The sequence below is a fragment of the Chrysemys picta genome, chromosome 19 (genome assembly GCF_011386835.1).
Source record: "Chrysemys picta bellii isolate R12L10 chromosome 19, ASM1138683v2, whole genome shotgun sequence".
In the NCBI taxonomy this organism is placed as follows: domain Eukaryota; kingdom Metazoa; phylum Chordata; order Testudines; family Emydidae; genus Chrysemys; species Chrysemys picta.
Window position 1 is genome coordinate 349,810 of NC_088809.1, and position 16,936 is coordinate 366,745.

General features: G+C 42.1%; 1 protein-coding gene and 1 long non-coding RNA gene across 20 annotated transcripts in view; one reads left to right on the forward strand and one right to left on the reverse strand.

The window, feature by feature from the left end:
- LOC135976627 (uncharacterized) overlaps positions 1-16,936 on the forward strand; it is a 41,032-nt gene that overhangs the window by 4,757 nt on the left and 19,339 nt on the right. The gene's annotated exons all lie outside the window — the stretch shown is intronic.
- Positions 4,210-16,936, reverse strand: part of INPP5K (inositol polyphosphate-5-phosphatase K) — a 36,821-nt gene continuing 24,094 nt past the window's right edge. For 14 of the 19 annotated variants that reach the window (XM_005298301.5, XM_005298299.5, XM_065573409.1 and 11 more), the window contains 4 exons: positions 15,353-15,490; positions 14,468-14,551; positions 12,356-12,460; positions 4,210-9,780 (listed from right to left, as the gene is read on the reverse strand). In XM_005298301.5, the coding sequence (XP_005298358.1) occupies positions 9,682-9,780; positions 12,356-12,460; positions 14,468-14,551; positions 15,353-15,490 (426 nt within the window). In that variant the 3' untranslated portion in view covers positions 4,210-9,681. The remainder of the gene's footprint in view (positions 9,781-12,355; positions 12,461-14,467; positions 14,552-15,352; positions 15,491-16,936) is intronic. The other 5 variants (XM_065573405.1, XM_065573406.1, XM_065573407.1 and 2 more) reach the window with 3 other exon arrangements.

The window sequence follows — 16,936 nt, forward strand, 5'->3', positions numbered from 1 at the left end:
TAGGCAGGATGCTAGGCACCTTGAGTGTGCACCTATAGACAACAACACTGGGAAAGTGCATGGACTCTTCAGTGACTGGCTCCCATCACAGCAGTCAGGTGAGTGGCCAAGAGGGGCTGATCGACTGGACATGCAACAACTCCCCCATCTGTAGCTTGTCTCATCTCCACCTCTGACCTCTCATACTTAGATTGAAAGCTCTTAGGGGCAGGAAGAGAAATATCTTTTGTTCTATCTTTACACAGTGCACGAGGTCTGGCTCATTGACTACGGATCTGCGGTAATACAAATAATAGAATATTGCCAATTCCAGGCATTAATAATCATAAGTCAGGTGCCCCAAAAGAATGAGATTAAAAAATGCATTTTGGGATCCTTCTATTTACCTTCTAGGGTAATGATGAGGTCACATTTTAGAAGTTTTCTCAAAAACCGAAAGGGCTGGAAACATTTTTTTTTAAATGAAAAAGTAAGCCAATATTCTCACATTTCCATGACTCAAGGAGCTGGGACTTTGGGGACGGGGACGACCCAACAGCTTTGTCCAACCCAATGGTTAGGGATATCCTGTCTGATAACACAAGCAGTGTTTAGTTACGGTAAAAGCTAGTTTGCCAGAGAGAACTCTGTAGGTTTTGTCTGTCCAGAAGCCTCAGTTTAAAAATGTACATGGGATTTTTTTTTTTAAAATCAGGATAAACACATGGGTGGTGTGTGGAGGAGGAGAAAAGGAAGCGGAAGAGCAGCTCATAAAAACTATAAGAAAGGTATAAAAGCTTCCTTATACCTGTAACTCTACTCTGAAACCCATACACATTTTTGGGTCAGCTGAGGTTGCTCATGAAACCTTATTGTTGCCCCTTTTTGACCTGAAAAGGTAGTCAAAGTTTGGGGCCCTGGGTGTGTTCCAATTGGGAACAGAAATTGGTGATAGTAAATAAACAAAACTGCATCAAAGAACGTACGAAGTCCTGTGTCTGAACATGGAGGGACTCTAAGAGCAGGAAACAGCTTCTTGTGGTCACAACACCAAGAGCACTCTTTTAGCCTGCACCACAACACAAAAACTGCTTCCCAGGTTTCTTCCAGGGTCAACCATGTTGCTGTCAGCTGCTTGTTCAGGCTCTCTCTCTCAGGCTATGTCTATACTACAGACCTTATAGCAGCAGTCTTCTGTGTAGCCGCTCAGTGCCAACAGGAGAGCTCTCTTTGGCATAATTACACCACCCCCAACGAGCAGTGGTAACTACATTGGCAGGAGAGTGTCTTCTGCTGACACAGCGCTGTCCATACTGGCACTTTTGTTGGTGAAACTTATGTCGGTTGGGGAATGGGTTTTTTTCAGACCCGACTGACAAAAGTTTTACTGACAATAGTGCTAGCGTAGACACAGCCTCAGTCTGTTCTTATCTGACCCCCGTTTCTGATCTCTCTTCCACCACCCTCCCTACACCTGTACCCAAAACAATCGTCAGTCAAAATCTCCTGGGCAAGTTCACAAACCTCTTTTGTTTTAGGTGGAGCTATGGTTATGTTACTTGAAGGGTGAGTTCACATCTAACAATTGCCATGGGTTTTAACTCAACCCATTACAAGGTTTCACCCAGCTCATAAACATTATTTTTGGCATTTCCTAATTTGAATGCTTAACAATGCAAACAATATTCACAACAGGTGGGTTTTGTTTTTAAAGAAAAAAAAATCCATAATTTTGTTTTCTGGCTTGACACCATTGGGACCATATATCCTCTGCAAGGTACAATGAAAACTGAAACAAGGGATTCCTGTGGAGCCCTTGCTTTATTCAATAGGTGTCTTATGCAACTGAAACATTATGTCAAGTGCATAGTTTATCATGTAAGCCAGTATGCACTGAATGAAGCAGAGCTTCTATGTGCTCTAGACTACAAAGAGAATGAGACTGTTCTTTAACGGCATGTCATATTGCTCAGTTAGCCATGTATCCACATACATCCTTCCTTTGCTTAGAAGAAAGTAAACTGTGTTTAAAAAAACTGGACCCTGGGTGCAAAGAATGCATAAAATTAAATTTTCAACTTTTCTCATAAGTCAAGCAAATCAAAACCAGTTTTCATCTGAACACTCAGCATTTCTGACTCAAGGCTATTTCACTGCCAGCTTTCTAACCCCAGCTGATTCAGTATTAGAGCTGCTAAAAATAAAAATAAAATTTTTTAATGGAAAGTGAATTTTTGTTTTGCTACTACTCACTCAAGTGAACTGTTTTTGCTTAGGAAAGTTAGAAAAGATTAAATTCTAGGTAGTGACCAGACTTGGAAAAGTTCTGCCTGAAAAGTGAAAACTAAGTTGTAGGCACATGACATTAAGTCACCCATGCCCTTCAAGGAATCTTGGCAAACTTCTCCAACAAAGCAAAACAAAACATCTGTGGACAGAGGGTTCATAGTCACAGGAAGATGAGTGAAAACTGATGCTTATAAATGAAAGGCTTAGGCAAACTTAACTGTAGCTGTCACTAGCATTCTAACTATATTTACCATGCAATCTGGAGAAAGAACATGAAAACAACTAGGGCCCTTTGGCTGTGCGGCACATACAAAACATTACTAGAGTAGCTTGCCACTAGCATGTTTAGAACATTGTTGCATAAAAATGTGTGTCTGTCTGTACATCTTCTGAGATGAAAGAAGCTTCTTTGGTAATTTAGTTTTTCAAGGAAGGACATTCCCTCACTGCAACTTTTTTTTTTTTTTTTAAACCACATACTTTCATCAAAAACTTTTCTCCTCCTTGTTCAAGTCTACATGTCTATACTTATGAGCGCTACAGCTGCAGCACATGTGGTGAAAATGCTCTCTGCCGACGGGAGAGAGCTCTCCCACTAGCATAAAAATCCACTCCTGCAAGAGGCAGACACATCGCCAGGAGAACCTCTCCTACCAGCATAGGGCTGTGCACACTAGCGCTTATGCCAGCATAATTTATGTTGCTCAAGGGGGTGGTTTATTCACACTCCTGCGTGACAGAAATTATGCCGGCATAAGATGTAATGTAGACAGAGTCTAAATGTTACCATGGATGGGGACTAAGGGAAGAGACACCACCCCTTCTATCTCTAATACCAATAATTTATTAGCATTTATATAGGGACTCATCTTCAAGGTGCTTTTACAAACATTTATTCAAACTTCTTCCTCTCCTTGAGCCAAAGGAGAGCCTCCTGCTCTCCTCTGACCTTACCTCCCCCAGCAGTGAGCCTGTAAGCCAATGGTCCCCAAACTTTTCATGGTCATGCCCTCCCATATCCAATTTACACCCCCCTGGAAGTCAGGGCTGCAGCTCCAGGGGTGTGTGTGTGGACATGGCCAAGGGGGCTGGGGATGGGCCGAGAGCAGATCCACAGCTCAGAATCGGGGCCAAAGTAGAGATGGGAGCGGAGCAGGAAAGGGTGGTGCTCCCTCCCCGCCGCCCTGTGGGGCTGACCCGAGCCCTGCAGTGCCCCCCCCCAACTTTCCTCCACACCCCCATAGGGAGGTATGCCCCAGTTTGGAGACCACTGCTAAGCAAAAAGCAACTTCCTGCCCCCATGCACATCCTGCTCCACTCCCAGCTGTTCACTCTCCATTAAGCTGCTCACTCCCTTCTAGGAGTTTCCCAGCCAGAGAAAGGGACAAACTTCTGATATACAAAGGACAGAGGGCTCAAATCCAGAGGAAGGTGAGGACTGACTTTGTCTCTGGAGCTCTGGTCTAAATCCGCCCCCAGTCTGCCACTCTAACCCATACTACTCATGAAAGTGTGGGTCATTTTTAAAAATCAGGCCCTAAATGTTAGTCCTGGAGTGGTATTTGTAGCAATTTGGCTCTAAAACAGCTGTATCCTGCACTAGAGGCCACACTAAAGTACTTTCCTCATTAAAAAAACCCTGAAACTTCAAATCAAAGAGAATTCTCTTCTACAGTCTGAAACAATTTTTCTGCCTATTTAAGGAGCAGAACAAATGAGCTCAGTGATGCTACCTTGTGGCTTACTTCTCTTGTTGATCATTAATAAATGCTAGAAATTGAAAATGAAAATCGTATTGGTTTGCAGAGTCAACTGACCTCAACAAATCTGGTTTATGGCAGAGATGGAAACACTTATCAGAGATTGGATTACATCCACAATTCTAATATGCACTTATACTATACTAAGTACAAGTGATCTGTTTTACAGACTCTTGCCAGGTTCTATTAAAAGAATAATTTTATTATAAGGCACATAGTAATTCATGTTACATCACATCTTTATAAAATCCTAGAGATTATGGAGATTTTCTTGTTAAATAGGAACAAAATATTAAAACAAGATCCGATCAAACAAATAATATATATGTTGCATATTGGTCTAGCTACACTCAACTTCCTGTAACTTCAATAGGATTCCAACCATATGTACATTTTAATACTTTTTAGAATTGTAATAATTCTGAAAACCTCAAAAAGAGAATACAACTATAAAACAATCCTAGCACAACATTAAGTAGACTTTAAACTACTGTACACATTGATCAATTCTGCATTAGGAATCAGAGCTAGGTTTCATGATGGGCAGCTAAATGTACAGCAGTGGTAAAATAAGATCTTATACAATATATAAAATATGGGAGGTGAAGATGCAGAAAATGTTATTATATGAAATGACATTAGAGCCTCACCTTGTATTACAGTTATTGGCCAACTTATCTCAAACAAGACATAGCAGAGATAGAAAAGAGCCAATGAGAATAGAATGAGGAGACATCAAGGTTGGAGATTTTTATATGAAACAAGATTAAAATGATTAGGACTAAAGTTTGGAAAAGTAAGGAAATATGTTGTCTGCCAGTTGGGCTCCATTTATCATGTACCAGAAGAAGAGGGCATTATGAAAACAGAAAGGCAAAAAAGCACCCAGAGTATTTAAAAGAAAACCCAAACACAACCAAACTTGTAACTAATGAGCCACATGCCATTTGTATTAGCCAGTTTTGGATAAACAAAATACCACAACAGACTATATATTCCAGCAATTTCTGTGAGTTAGCGTCACCTTATTTTCATCATCTGATACATTGCTTACCTCATAATTCTGTCTTTCCCCAAAGAACTGTGAATTATCCAGTTTTTTTTATTATGTTTGAGCTTGTATTTAAGATCTGAAAATGTTAAATGTGCTTTCATCTTCTCCCATACTAGCTAAGAAGATATTTTACTCCAGGTTTGCAAGATGTTGTCTACAGAGTGTGAAAGACTTAAGTAAGCCTCGCCCATGGGCCATTTCTCCTCATACTTACTGATCAGAAGTTAGATCTAAAGTCATCAAATCAGCAAAGTTCCAAAATCATCTGTTCAAATCTGAATGTATTACTTAGGGCTTGTCAACACTTAAAACTTGTAAATCCTGTAACACTGTAATGCTTAGTGAAGACGCTACCTAGGCTGACTGGAGAACTTCTCCTGTCGGCAGCAGTAGCTATGTTGACAGGAAAAGCCCTTCTGTCGACAGAGCACTATAGGGGTTAGGTTTGTATAACTACGTTGGTCGGGGTGTGGATTTTCCATACCGAGTGACGTAGTAACAGCAACATAAGTTGGTAGTGTAGATGAAGCCTAAGACTTCTATTTCACTAACTTATGAAGTTTTGGAAGGGGATTAAAACAGCTGCACAGTATACGGAAGCCCTTTATGATGCTATTTAAAGAAAAGTTTCCAAAAATCTACTCTATTTCCTTCAGGGATTCAGAAAATTAAAACGACACTACCATACCAGGTCAAATGTATTTCTGATATAACCAGGGATAAATCCAATGAAGTAAATGGACATGTACTTGGGTTAACTAGGGCTGAATTTGGACATACTTGCCACCCACAAGTAATATACGCTTTTTCTGTTGAACTATCAGAGAACTTTCTCGCTGACTGGACTTATCCAGAACTTCAAAGTGCTACAAAACCAATGACACTAATGTGTGTAAAAAACCTTTCCCCTAACTCAAAGTTTCTGATAGAAGAATGCTTCAACCTTATGTGGAAGACCAGATTAAAGTAGTATCCATCTGCCTACAACTTGCAGTCTGAAATTCAATACTACTCAAGAGACTCAACCCACTACAGGCAAGTGCCTCTTGCTTTTGCTCTATATAACCAGCATTCTAAACATTTTAAAGTTTCAGATGATTTTTGTACTCAGACACCCTTATAGGTGAAGGGCTTTCTGGCCCTTTAGGATCCAGTTCAAAGGGAGGGACATTAAATACAGAACTCCTTCAAAGGGGAGAATTTTATTTCAAGATGAATCCACTTTATCCAAAGGAGAATTACATTACCCCTTGGGCCCTTCTTTGGAATGATTCAGTCCCTTACAGTGTATTTATTACTACCCCACTGCAGCATAATCTCTTAAAATACAAGTATCCAACTGCACACCAAAAATGGTTATCAAAGGTTTGTGTGAAAATCATTACAAGGGAGAATTCCCCCCAGGTCCCCACAAAAAAAAAAAAAATCAGTCTTCAGTTGTTTAAAATACAAGAAGTGATTAATTCACTTCATGGACTCTTCATTACCAAGACTCATTTCAGACTGATACATGCAGTGCATTAAAAAAGTAAATGGATTTAAAAGCCATTTCTAAATATTATACAAGTAAATTAGTATTTAAGAAAAAATTAAATTCCATCAAGAAGCTGCATGATACTGGTCACAAAATATTCTTTAAAAATCCTTTATGGATCAAGGTAACAGACAAAATTTAGAATTAATTTGCTACTGTATGTACAGTGCCTAACAAAGGAATCTATAAAAGTAATACAAAGCTCCTCACCAAGACCCCAGCATATTCAAGTCTTATGTAGTTAGTGGATAAAGAACTCACTGTTGGAAAAGCCCACAACAGATGTGACTTCAATCAGAGTCCTGTGACATGAAGCCTGCCCTACATTTATAAGGAGCACCTTCCAATTCCAATAATTGATCAACGGTCAGCCCTCACGTGGTGTTAAGAAGCAGGGGTGTTGGGAGTCATGTAAACTTCCCTGTGTCAGTGATCAGCTCCTCAAATATCCGCAAAGATGCCCACAAATGGAATGTGTGCCTGAGCAGCAGAAACTGGATTTTGGTCCCTGCCCTATCACCAGCTGTGGTCGGGAATTTGAAGAACTCAGTTCCCAAGTTTTTTCCTCACGGGAAGCATGAAAACAGATTTATACAATCAATTTCAAATTCAGGAAAAAAGAGCTTAAAAACTACAGTTAGTTTTGTGATGCAGTAGGGGCATTTAGTATATTTCTATTGAAAACGAAAACTTTGAAAAAGTTATCTTTAGTGTAAAGCAAATTTTACACAACAATGGTACAAATAGGACAATACAACGTAATCTCATTTTATAGCAGACGATCAACATTATTACATTTTTCATGTTTTATACTTAAGAGCTGTATTAATTCTTGTGCTGGTACACAGTATCTTCTGCCCCCACACTTGCTGTTGGCAAGTGAACAGTTCCCAGTGCCAAAGCATTAAGTTCAGACACCTGACAACATAAATCTGACTATATGGGAACTAGAAACCTCAAAAACTAGGTGGTCTTTAATCCAAAAAGCTCTGACAAGCTAACCAGAGCATTCTACATGCTGCTATTTCCAAAGCTTAAAGCTAAGGCTTTCTTCACCCAGAACATCTTATACACCAGCCATAACTACAGCACCTTAAGACAGATTCAATTACCAGGGAATTCACTTTCTAACTCCAAAGGCCATGTCTACACTAGTGAACTTACAGCGGCACAGCTGTACCGATGCAACTGCGCCACTGTAAGATCGCTCAGGTAGCCACTCTATGCCAACGGGAGAGAGCTCTCTCGTCAACATAATAAAGCCACCTCCACGAGCGGCGGTAGCTATGTTGGTGGGAGAAGTTCTCCTGCCAACATAGCACTGCCCACACCAGCAAGTCTGTCATTGTAACTTATGTAATTCAGGGGTGTGTTTTATATAAATTTAAATAAATTATACCAACAAAAGTGGTAGCATAGACAAGCCCTAAGATAGCTAGCCAAGGCTTCAAGACTATGAGCAGGAAGGACTCCATCCTGTTTCCCCCACCTATTCTCCAAAAATATATACACCAATGTCTTTTGGTTCTACAGCTCCTTTTCCTGATCTGAGTTTTGTATTTTCACTATTGCCATTATTTACAATGCACTGAGATAACTAACATCAATTACATATCACAAGTTTGTATGTTGCTAAAGTTGTGTACCTCCTGTAGAAAGCAGAGAATGGCAGCAAGGAGTCACAACAAGTACCCTTTACTGGCTCTGCAATCTAAAGGTCTATGGAGATTTATGAATGGCCCCCAAAGTTTCATATAACTTTCACACCCCTTCCTCCCCAGCAAATTAATTGCAATAAGATAACAAACCATCTATTTTTTTAGCTTCTTTTAATATAATTTAACAGCCGGAAAGGAGGAGTTAGCATCATGTGACCAGTCAGCTCTGCCAATAAGTGCTCCATGGACCACAATTTGAGAACTATTTTAATGTTGTTAAGCAACAGCATTTAAAAACAATTTATTTCTGAAACCACATGATACTGGATTGACTCCAAGTTGCCAGCTAGTACAAAAAGGTCTTTCTTGTCCATGGGGGTAATAGGCAAATTCCTCTATGATTTTCATTACCAATGAAAGAGGCATCAGAAATCAAGTAAAAGTTTGGTTTGCTGGATATGTGCTTGTCTTTAACATTTCAAACAGGAAAATTATTCAGAAAGATTATTATTTAAATGTGGGGCAGAAAGTAAAAGGGGTCAAAAGTCAAAGGAAAATCCATGTGACCCAAATATGTTGTTTTCATATTACTTCTGTTGCTCCATAGTTGGTTGCTTCCAAAGATATCACTTGCTAACATTTATTCATCAAATTTCAAAAATACTTTAAAATAAACTCAATAATTGTATATCTAATAAATAAAACTTTGTTTTTAAAATAATTTCACTTAAATTCTGAAACACTAAAAAAAAAAAAAAAAATAAACAAACAAAAAAATCAGTCAACTGCATGGTTACTAAAATATCTCCTACAAAAAGCAGGAAAGCAGCAGACCTGGAAGCTGCTGCAGAATGCATCTACAGATTAAAGAAGAACAGGAGGACTTGTGGCACCTTAGAGACTAACAAATTTATTAGAGCATAAGCTTTCGTGGACTACAGCCCACTTCTTCGGATGGATATGCATCCGAAGAAGTGGGCTGTAGTCCACGAAAGCTTATGCTCTAATAAATTTGTTAGTCTCTAAGGTGCCACAAGTCCTCCTGTTCTTCTTTTTGCGGATACAGACTAACACGGCTGCTACTCTGAAACTCTACAGATTAAATCACTGGAATAGAGATTTCCACTATGATCTCATGTTGGCCAGCACTGATCAGGAGCTGTCATTAGAGCTCTGGTTCCATGCAGGACCACTAGAGAGTTACCTCCTATGGCGACAATAGAAAGAGTCATTTCCACAAGAAATTACTTTCTATAAAGCGTTTAAAGTCTATGATCTGAACAGCCCTACCTGTGGGACCCTTTGCACTGCCTGACTCCATTTCCTACAGAGGAAGGTCTATAATTGCTAAGACACAGGGAAGGTAAGCATCTCTGACACCTGAATCAATATCACTAAGTTCTGACTTCAGAACTCATTATATGGCTCGGGACTGTGAAGTTTCTCTATGCCATTGATGTTTTCCTGTGCCAGTTCCTTCTCTTCTGATCTCCTGCTTGGCTGAATCTAAAAGAAAAGGAACATGTTTTTAGAAGTTTACATTTGACACACATTTAGGAACAGTGTTACTCTAACAGTCAATATACAATTAGATGTCCCACACAGACTTGCTCAGAACTGAGACAAGTAATACAAATCGATTCCATCTGGTGATGAATGTTTCATTGAGGTAACTATTTGAAAGTATAGGGAACATTTTAAACTTGAACACTAAGGCTCTGACTATATAACATGAAAAAAGCAAAGGCATGCCAAACAACATTCTTGCTTGAATTTGACAGACCTATACAGTATGTTGTGCCCACACACAACTGAGAGCCACACTGCAAAAGCAGATTGTATTAGTTGGTTCCACCCCAGGGGAAATCTTTAGCTCGCATCCAGCTGATGTTCCTGCAGTCTGCAATGTTTTCTCCCTGATATGGGCAGGAAGCCACAAATGTTGCAGATTCCCCAATTCAGGCAGTCCTCTTCACTAGAATGCGGATACAGAATCTGTATCCGCATCTGATCCACAAACATGGTCCATGGATATAAAGCAGATATCTTCCGATTTGCAGGGCTCTACTCTTCACGCCATCCCACAATGTAGTACTTTGAGTTTGAAAACCTCCCAAAAGCCCCTGCTCCCAATAGTGCTGACACTGATGTTTCAAGCATCCCAGAGTACACAGCCCCAGCTGCAAGACAGATTATGTATGGATATGTCAAAATGATTCTGGCAAAGATGCTGGTTTAGGGACAAGCAAGAAATAGCCATTTCATGTAGTCTATGCACTTGCAACGTTTTCCTCAGCTAGATAACCTGCTGTTTATGTTCCAGTGTACCTGTATTTCTACAGTCTGTGAGGATGGGCCACCTCCTCGTAGATGAACAAAAGAAAGGTCAGAGGTACAATGAACGCCTGGAGATGCAACTAAAAAGACCAGTCACCTGGAAACCATTGCTGTAGAAATGTCCCATAGGAGTACCTAAGGGGAGCTCAGTGATGAACAGGCAGTCAGAAACCAGGTAGCTCTTAGAAAATTAGGTTAAATTCCCATCTTTCTGTGGGCCAGGAATCTAGGTGACAGTAGGTCTGAGGTTTCATGAACTGGAGCCTATGTGTGTGAACCAGTTGTGCCTTATTTCGCTGTGACATTCAGATATAATAAATACTCAGATTCCTTCTGGGCATTAGTACCTTTCTTTGCTTGAGGTTTACCACTACATTTCCCTCTTACATCTCACACAATGCACAATTAACCTGCGGAACTCATTGTCATGAGGATGTTGTGATGGCCAAAAGTATAACTGGGCTCAAAAAAAGAACTAGGTAAGTTCATGGAGGACAGGTCCATCAATGGTATTAACCAAGATGATAGAGGATGTAACCCCATACGCAGGGCAATCCTAAACATCTGATTGCCAGAAACCAGGAAGGGAAGACGGGTGGATCTCTCCAAAATTGCCCTGTTCTGTACACTTCCCCCTGAAGCTCTGTCAGAGACAGGGCACTGAGCTAGATCAGTGGTTCCCAAACTTTAACAACCTGTGAACCCCTTTCACTAAAATGTCAAGTCTTGTGAACCCCCTTCTAAAAATGAATATTTCCAGGGATTTCCTCCTTTACCTGAGTATAAATTATAAAAGCAGTGATCTTGGAAATATAACATTTGTTTTTATGACATCCTTATTACACACTATTATTAATTATTATTTATCATTACAGTATTTTTATTACATTATGAAAATGGCAACACGCTTCCAAGATCTCACTTTCATAGCTTGTATCACTTTGAATAAGCCTGTTATAAGACAAGGCTCCTATGTTTCATCAAGGAGTATCACATGTGAAACAGCATGAAGGTATTTACGAAGCCAACTCAAAGAGTTCCTCCTACACAAGCATTCAGGTCTTGAGCAGTCCAGGCAAACAACGCATGTTACAACAAAGCTTAAACTTGTTCTTCATAATAATTTTAAAAACAGTACTAGCTACCTATTTAATTTTAAAATCAGCAAAAAATATCCACCTCCCTTTCCATTTCTAATAAGGACTCTTGAAGTTTAAATCTCCTCAGTGTGATAGATAGGCTTGCTTTGATTTGCTTAGCTCTTGGAAGTTCAGGGGCTCCAGGCTGCTGGCCCCATGCTGCCCAGGGTCCCTAGGGACAGCTCTGTCCGCCATTAGGGAATTTTTTCCCCAAGAACCCCCTGTAACATTTCGCGAACCCCCCGGGGTTCACAAACCCCAGTTTGGGAACCACTGAGCTAGATCAATGGTTCTCAAACTTTTGTACTGGTGATCCCTTTCACACAGAAAGCCTCTGAGTGTGACCCCCCCCTTATAAATGAAAAACACTTTTTTATTTATTTAACACCATTATAAATGCTGGAGGTGAAGCAGAGTTCGGAGTAGAGGCTGACAGCTCGCGACACGCTGAGGGGTCCCGACCCCCAGTTTGAGAACTCCTAGCTAGATAGGCCATTGGCCTGATCCAATATGGCAGTTCATGTTTTCACAAACATCCAGCTGCACATACTAGGAAAGGCACACACGACTCCTTCAGCATTATCCAAAACTCCAGAACATTTTACCTGGAAGGGCTGGCTCATACCAGCTATAGACTGCATATTATGGCTATAATAACAAAGGAGAAACTCTCCTCCTGCATGGGGGATCTCATCAGCACTGATGTAAACCTGTCAACATGAAAGAAGGAAGACAACCATCAGCAATTCCACTGACAAAGCAATTAATAAAAAGCAGCCTTTACCATCCACTAGAACTAGATCATAAAAGACAATACTGAGCCTTTACAACAGATCCACTGTATACATGTAAATCAGGGAGGGAGAAAAGGCAGTTCTTAACACTTCATTCAGGGGCTAGAGCTTTATCTCTTCCAGGAAAGTGCAAAAATGCTCAGTCTTACTATGCTGCAGGTTTCTGCAGGCTTCTCTCTGCTCATGATATGCCAGAGAGATAAAGTCATGGGCTGCCACTCATTACCTCACAATCTGTATTTTGGCTCAACTTTTTGTACGTTGACATTAATCTCCCTCTCGGTAAGACAAGGTGGGTGAGATAATATCTTCTATTGGACCAACTTCTGTTGGTGAGCGAGACCAGCTTTCAAGCCACACAGAGCTCTTCTTCAGTACTCCAAGCATCACAGCTAAATGCAAGGTGGACCAGAATGTTTAGCCTAAGTAGTTAGCACATATTCTAAGGTAGAGTGGCCTGTTACAACTTTTGTCCTACAACTGCAGAGGAGGGGGGTAGTGGGTTACAGATTGTTGTAATAAACCATAAATCCAGGGTCTCTGTTCAGTCCATGATTTTTAGCCCTGGTCTACACTGGGGGGGGAGGGAAGGGGAGAGAGAGAGAAATCGATCTAAGTTACTTAGATTGACTTACCGTGGTATCTTCACTGCAGTGAGTCGACTGCTGCCGCTCCCCCATCGACTCTGCCTGCGCCTCTCGTGGCGCTGGAGTACAGGAGTCAATGGGAGAGCGCTCGGGGGTCGATTTATTGCTTCTAGACTAGACGCAATAAATCGATCCCCGCTGGATCGATCGCTGCCTGCTGATCCAGCGGGCAGTGAAGACATACCCTTAGTGTCTAACAGAGTTATAACTTTAAGCTCCCAGGCTCATCTTTTGAAAGTGTTGCGCTGGTTTCTTTTGAGGATGAGGACTGATAGGTTATAGAGCGATCACTTTGTGAAAAGTGTTCACCCACAGAATAGGATGTTTTTGCCTTTTATCATTTTCCTCTGAGAGTTCATTCAAAAAGCATAGAGATTGTCTGGTTTCACACACGTCGTTGTTGATGAGGTATGCCACATGTTATGACAGGTATTTTTAGGATCCATGGGTCTTGAAAGGTGTGGTTTGCATTGGTTGTTCTGGCAGGGTATGGTGAGGCTTGGAGTTGGTGTGACCTGATCTGTGGGGAGTTTGCTTCCGATTATGAGCTTGAAGAGTCTGGCAGACTGTCTGAAGGCCTGAAGCGTGGGCGAACACTTTTCACAAAGCAATCGAGACCTATCAGTCTTCATCCTCAAGGAAATCTGCATAATACTTTCAAAAGATGAGCCTGGGAGCTTACTCTGCTAGACACTAAAAATCATGGACTGAACAGAGACCCTGGGTATATGGTTTATTATTACAATAATCTGTAACCCACTAACCCCCTGCTTTTGTCCTCTAATAAATTTGTTAGTCTCTAAGGTGCCACAAGTACTCCTGTTCTTTTTGCGGATACAGACTAACACGGCTGCTACTTTGAAAATTGCAGAGGTGTTAACAGGCCACTCTACCTTGAATGTTCCCTTAGAATATATGTTAACTACTTGTGCTAAACAATCTGTTCTGCCTTGCATTTAGCTGCAACACTTGGAGACCTTTCCCAGACCTGAAGAAGAGCTCTGTGTGGCTTCAAAGCTTGTCTCTCTCACCAGCAGAAGTTGTTCTAATCAAAGATATTAACTTACCCACCTTGTGTCTCCAATATCTCTCAGTTGGAGTGGTGAAGATGGGGTACAAAGACCTACTCCATTACCAGCTAGCATTCCTTCAGTTGAAGAAAGATTACTCTTATACAGAGCCTTGAAAATGAGCACGGGGAAAAACAACAGAGGCAGGAGCCCTTGAACCCAACAATATTAGAACCCCACACTAAAATAAATGGTAATTCCCTCACTTGAGTAACATCTTCACTGGACGAAATTTCATCATCTTTTACCCAGGCATAGGTCACATAGTCATTCACATGCCTGAATGCCACCTGCAGGGGAAGACAGAAGCCATCAGCTCTCTAAAAAGTAAAGCAAGACAAACTGGACATGGAAAACCTGAGAGTAAGATATCTGCTTTTTAGTATATGTTACTATAATTCTAACTAAAAACATTCATTTTAAAAATTAAATTATTTTAAAAACATGCGCTGAGCATTAGTCAGCAATTTATCATGTGTGAGCGAGAGATTTCTGTACCCTAATCTCTCTACCTTCTTCCGTCCATTTCTGGTCTCCCGTGCTACATTATACCAGCAGGCAGGGGCACTTTGGGGAAGGGATCATTCTTCACTATGTCTCATACCTAGAACATTTTGCATAAATAATAATTTATCACGCTTTACAAAATATTATTTCTAGGGATGTTAAAAATCGTTATTTTTCTGTCCACCTAGGCATTGTACCAAATAACTATCAGAGGGGTAGCCGTGTTAGTCTGAATCTGTAAAAAGCAACAGAGGGTCCTGTGGCATCTGAAGAAGTGACTTGCATCTGAAGAAGTGAGGTTCTTACCCACGAAAGCTTATGCTCCCAGTACTTCTGTTAGTCTCAAAGGTGCCACAGGACCCTCTGTTGCTTTTTACCAAATAACTAATAATTCAAGAGTTGGTTCCAGGCATATTGAAGCTATCAGCAACCAGTGACACTAGAGAATAACTTGCATATTAGGTCTCTAACTAAGGGAAGCATGCAATGCCAAATGAACTACTTCCCCATATCCAACCCCCCATCTGCATTACTGCAAAGGCATTTTCATTCTGCAGAGAGGCATGATATTCTGGTAATGTCACCTGGTAGAGCCCAATCCAGTCCCAGGTACTGCTTGGAAATTCAGATACCGTGGAATAGCTGATTAGAACATCCTGTGCAGCATTCCACTCACCCTCAGGATTCAGAGTGACCAATGGAGTGGAAAAAAGGGGCTTTATCTAGACAAAAAGGAAGACTATTTTAAATAATGCATCTCTATATATCCATCAGTTAGGCCTGGTCTACACTGAAAAATGGTATTTACCCAGTTACGTTCCTTAAGGGTGTGAAAAATTAGTTAGGTCGACCGACCCCTCAGCTAGGTCGACAGCAGAATTCTTCTGACGACTTAGTTACCAACTCTTGGAGAGGTGGATTAATTACAGAAATGGAACAAAAGCCTTCCAACCATGTACAAAGTGTCTACGTTGGCACAGCTGTGCCACTGTAGCATCTGTAGTGCAGACCAGGGATTCTCAACCTTTTTCTTTCTGAGGCCCCTCCAACATGCTATAAAGACTCCAGGCCCAGGGAACAGAGGGGAAGGTGGGTGGGCTCTGGCATATTTTGACTTCTACTGGGGGGGAGGGGGGGAGGAGGGCCTGGTGGGGCTCGAGCCAGCTCTGCACCGTGAGGCCAGAGGAGGGAGTCCCAACTCACCTCAGTGGGCCATGTCTGGGTTGGGGAGGCGCAACCAAATATTAGAACTCAAAGGTGGGGGGAGGGGATCAGCATAAAAAGTTTGAAAACTGCTCAGGGTGCAGGCAGGGGGCAGCTAGGAGCTGTGTGCAGGGAGAGGGGTAGCTAGAGGCTGTGTGAAGGCAGGGGGGTGGCTCAGGGTGCCGGGAGAGGGGTAGCTAGAGGCTGTGTGAAGGCAGGGGGGTGGCTCAGGGTGCCGGGAGAGGGATAGCTAGAGGCTGTGTGAAGGCAGGGGGGTGGCTCAGGGTGCCGGGAGAGGGGTAGCTAGAGGTTGGGTGCCAGAGGGTGCCAGAGGGCCCCCCCTGCAGTCACTGCTCCCCAAAGGCTCTCCAGGCCCCAGAGCTAGATCCCTCCTCTCAGGCAGCTCTTACTGGCTGCGCAAGCAGTCAGAGGGCTGGAAGCGGAGGAGCAGCCACAGCCCTGGGCAGCAGCAGCAGGAGATGGGGGAGCTCCATGGCACCAGCCAGAACAGCAGCTCCCTCACACTGCCTGGCTTCAGCTTCCCACCTGCAACCTGGCCGGGGGTGGGGCCTTGAGGGGTGCTGAGCCTCCCCCGGACTGTCCCACTCTGGTTAAGGCACTGCAGTTTTGGAAGGGGGGGGCCAATGTCCCCTCATGCCCACCCCAACTCCTCCTACGGGACTATGGGACCCCCTGAAACTGGCTCACAGCCCCCCCAGTTGAGAACTGCTGGTGTAGACTAGCCCCCAAGATTTTACCTTTAGTTCTCAGCAAGATCTGTTGTGGGCCCTTAGTTGCATAAGGAGAAGGGGAACATTTGATGGGGTAACCAGATGGATGGGGGGGGGAGGGGGAGATAGTAGACAACACATAGCTGGACTTCAGTAAGGTTTCTGATGTCTCACATGACATTCTCATAAGCAAACTACGCAAATATGGTCTAAGTGAAGTTACTATAAGGTGGG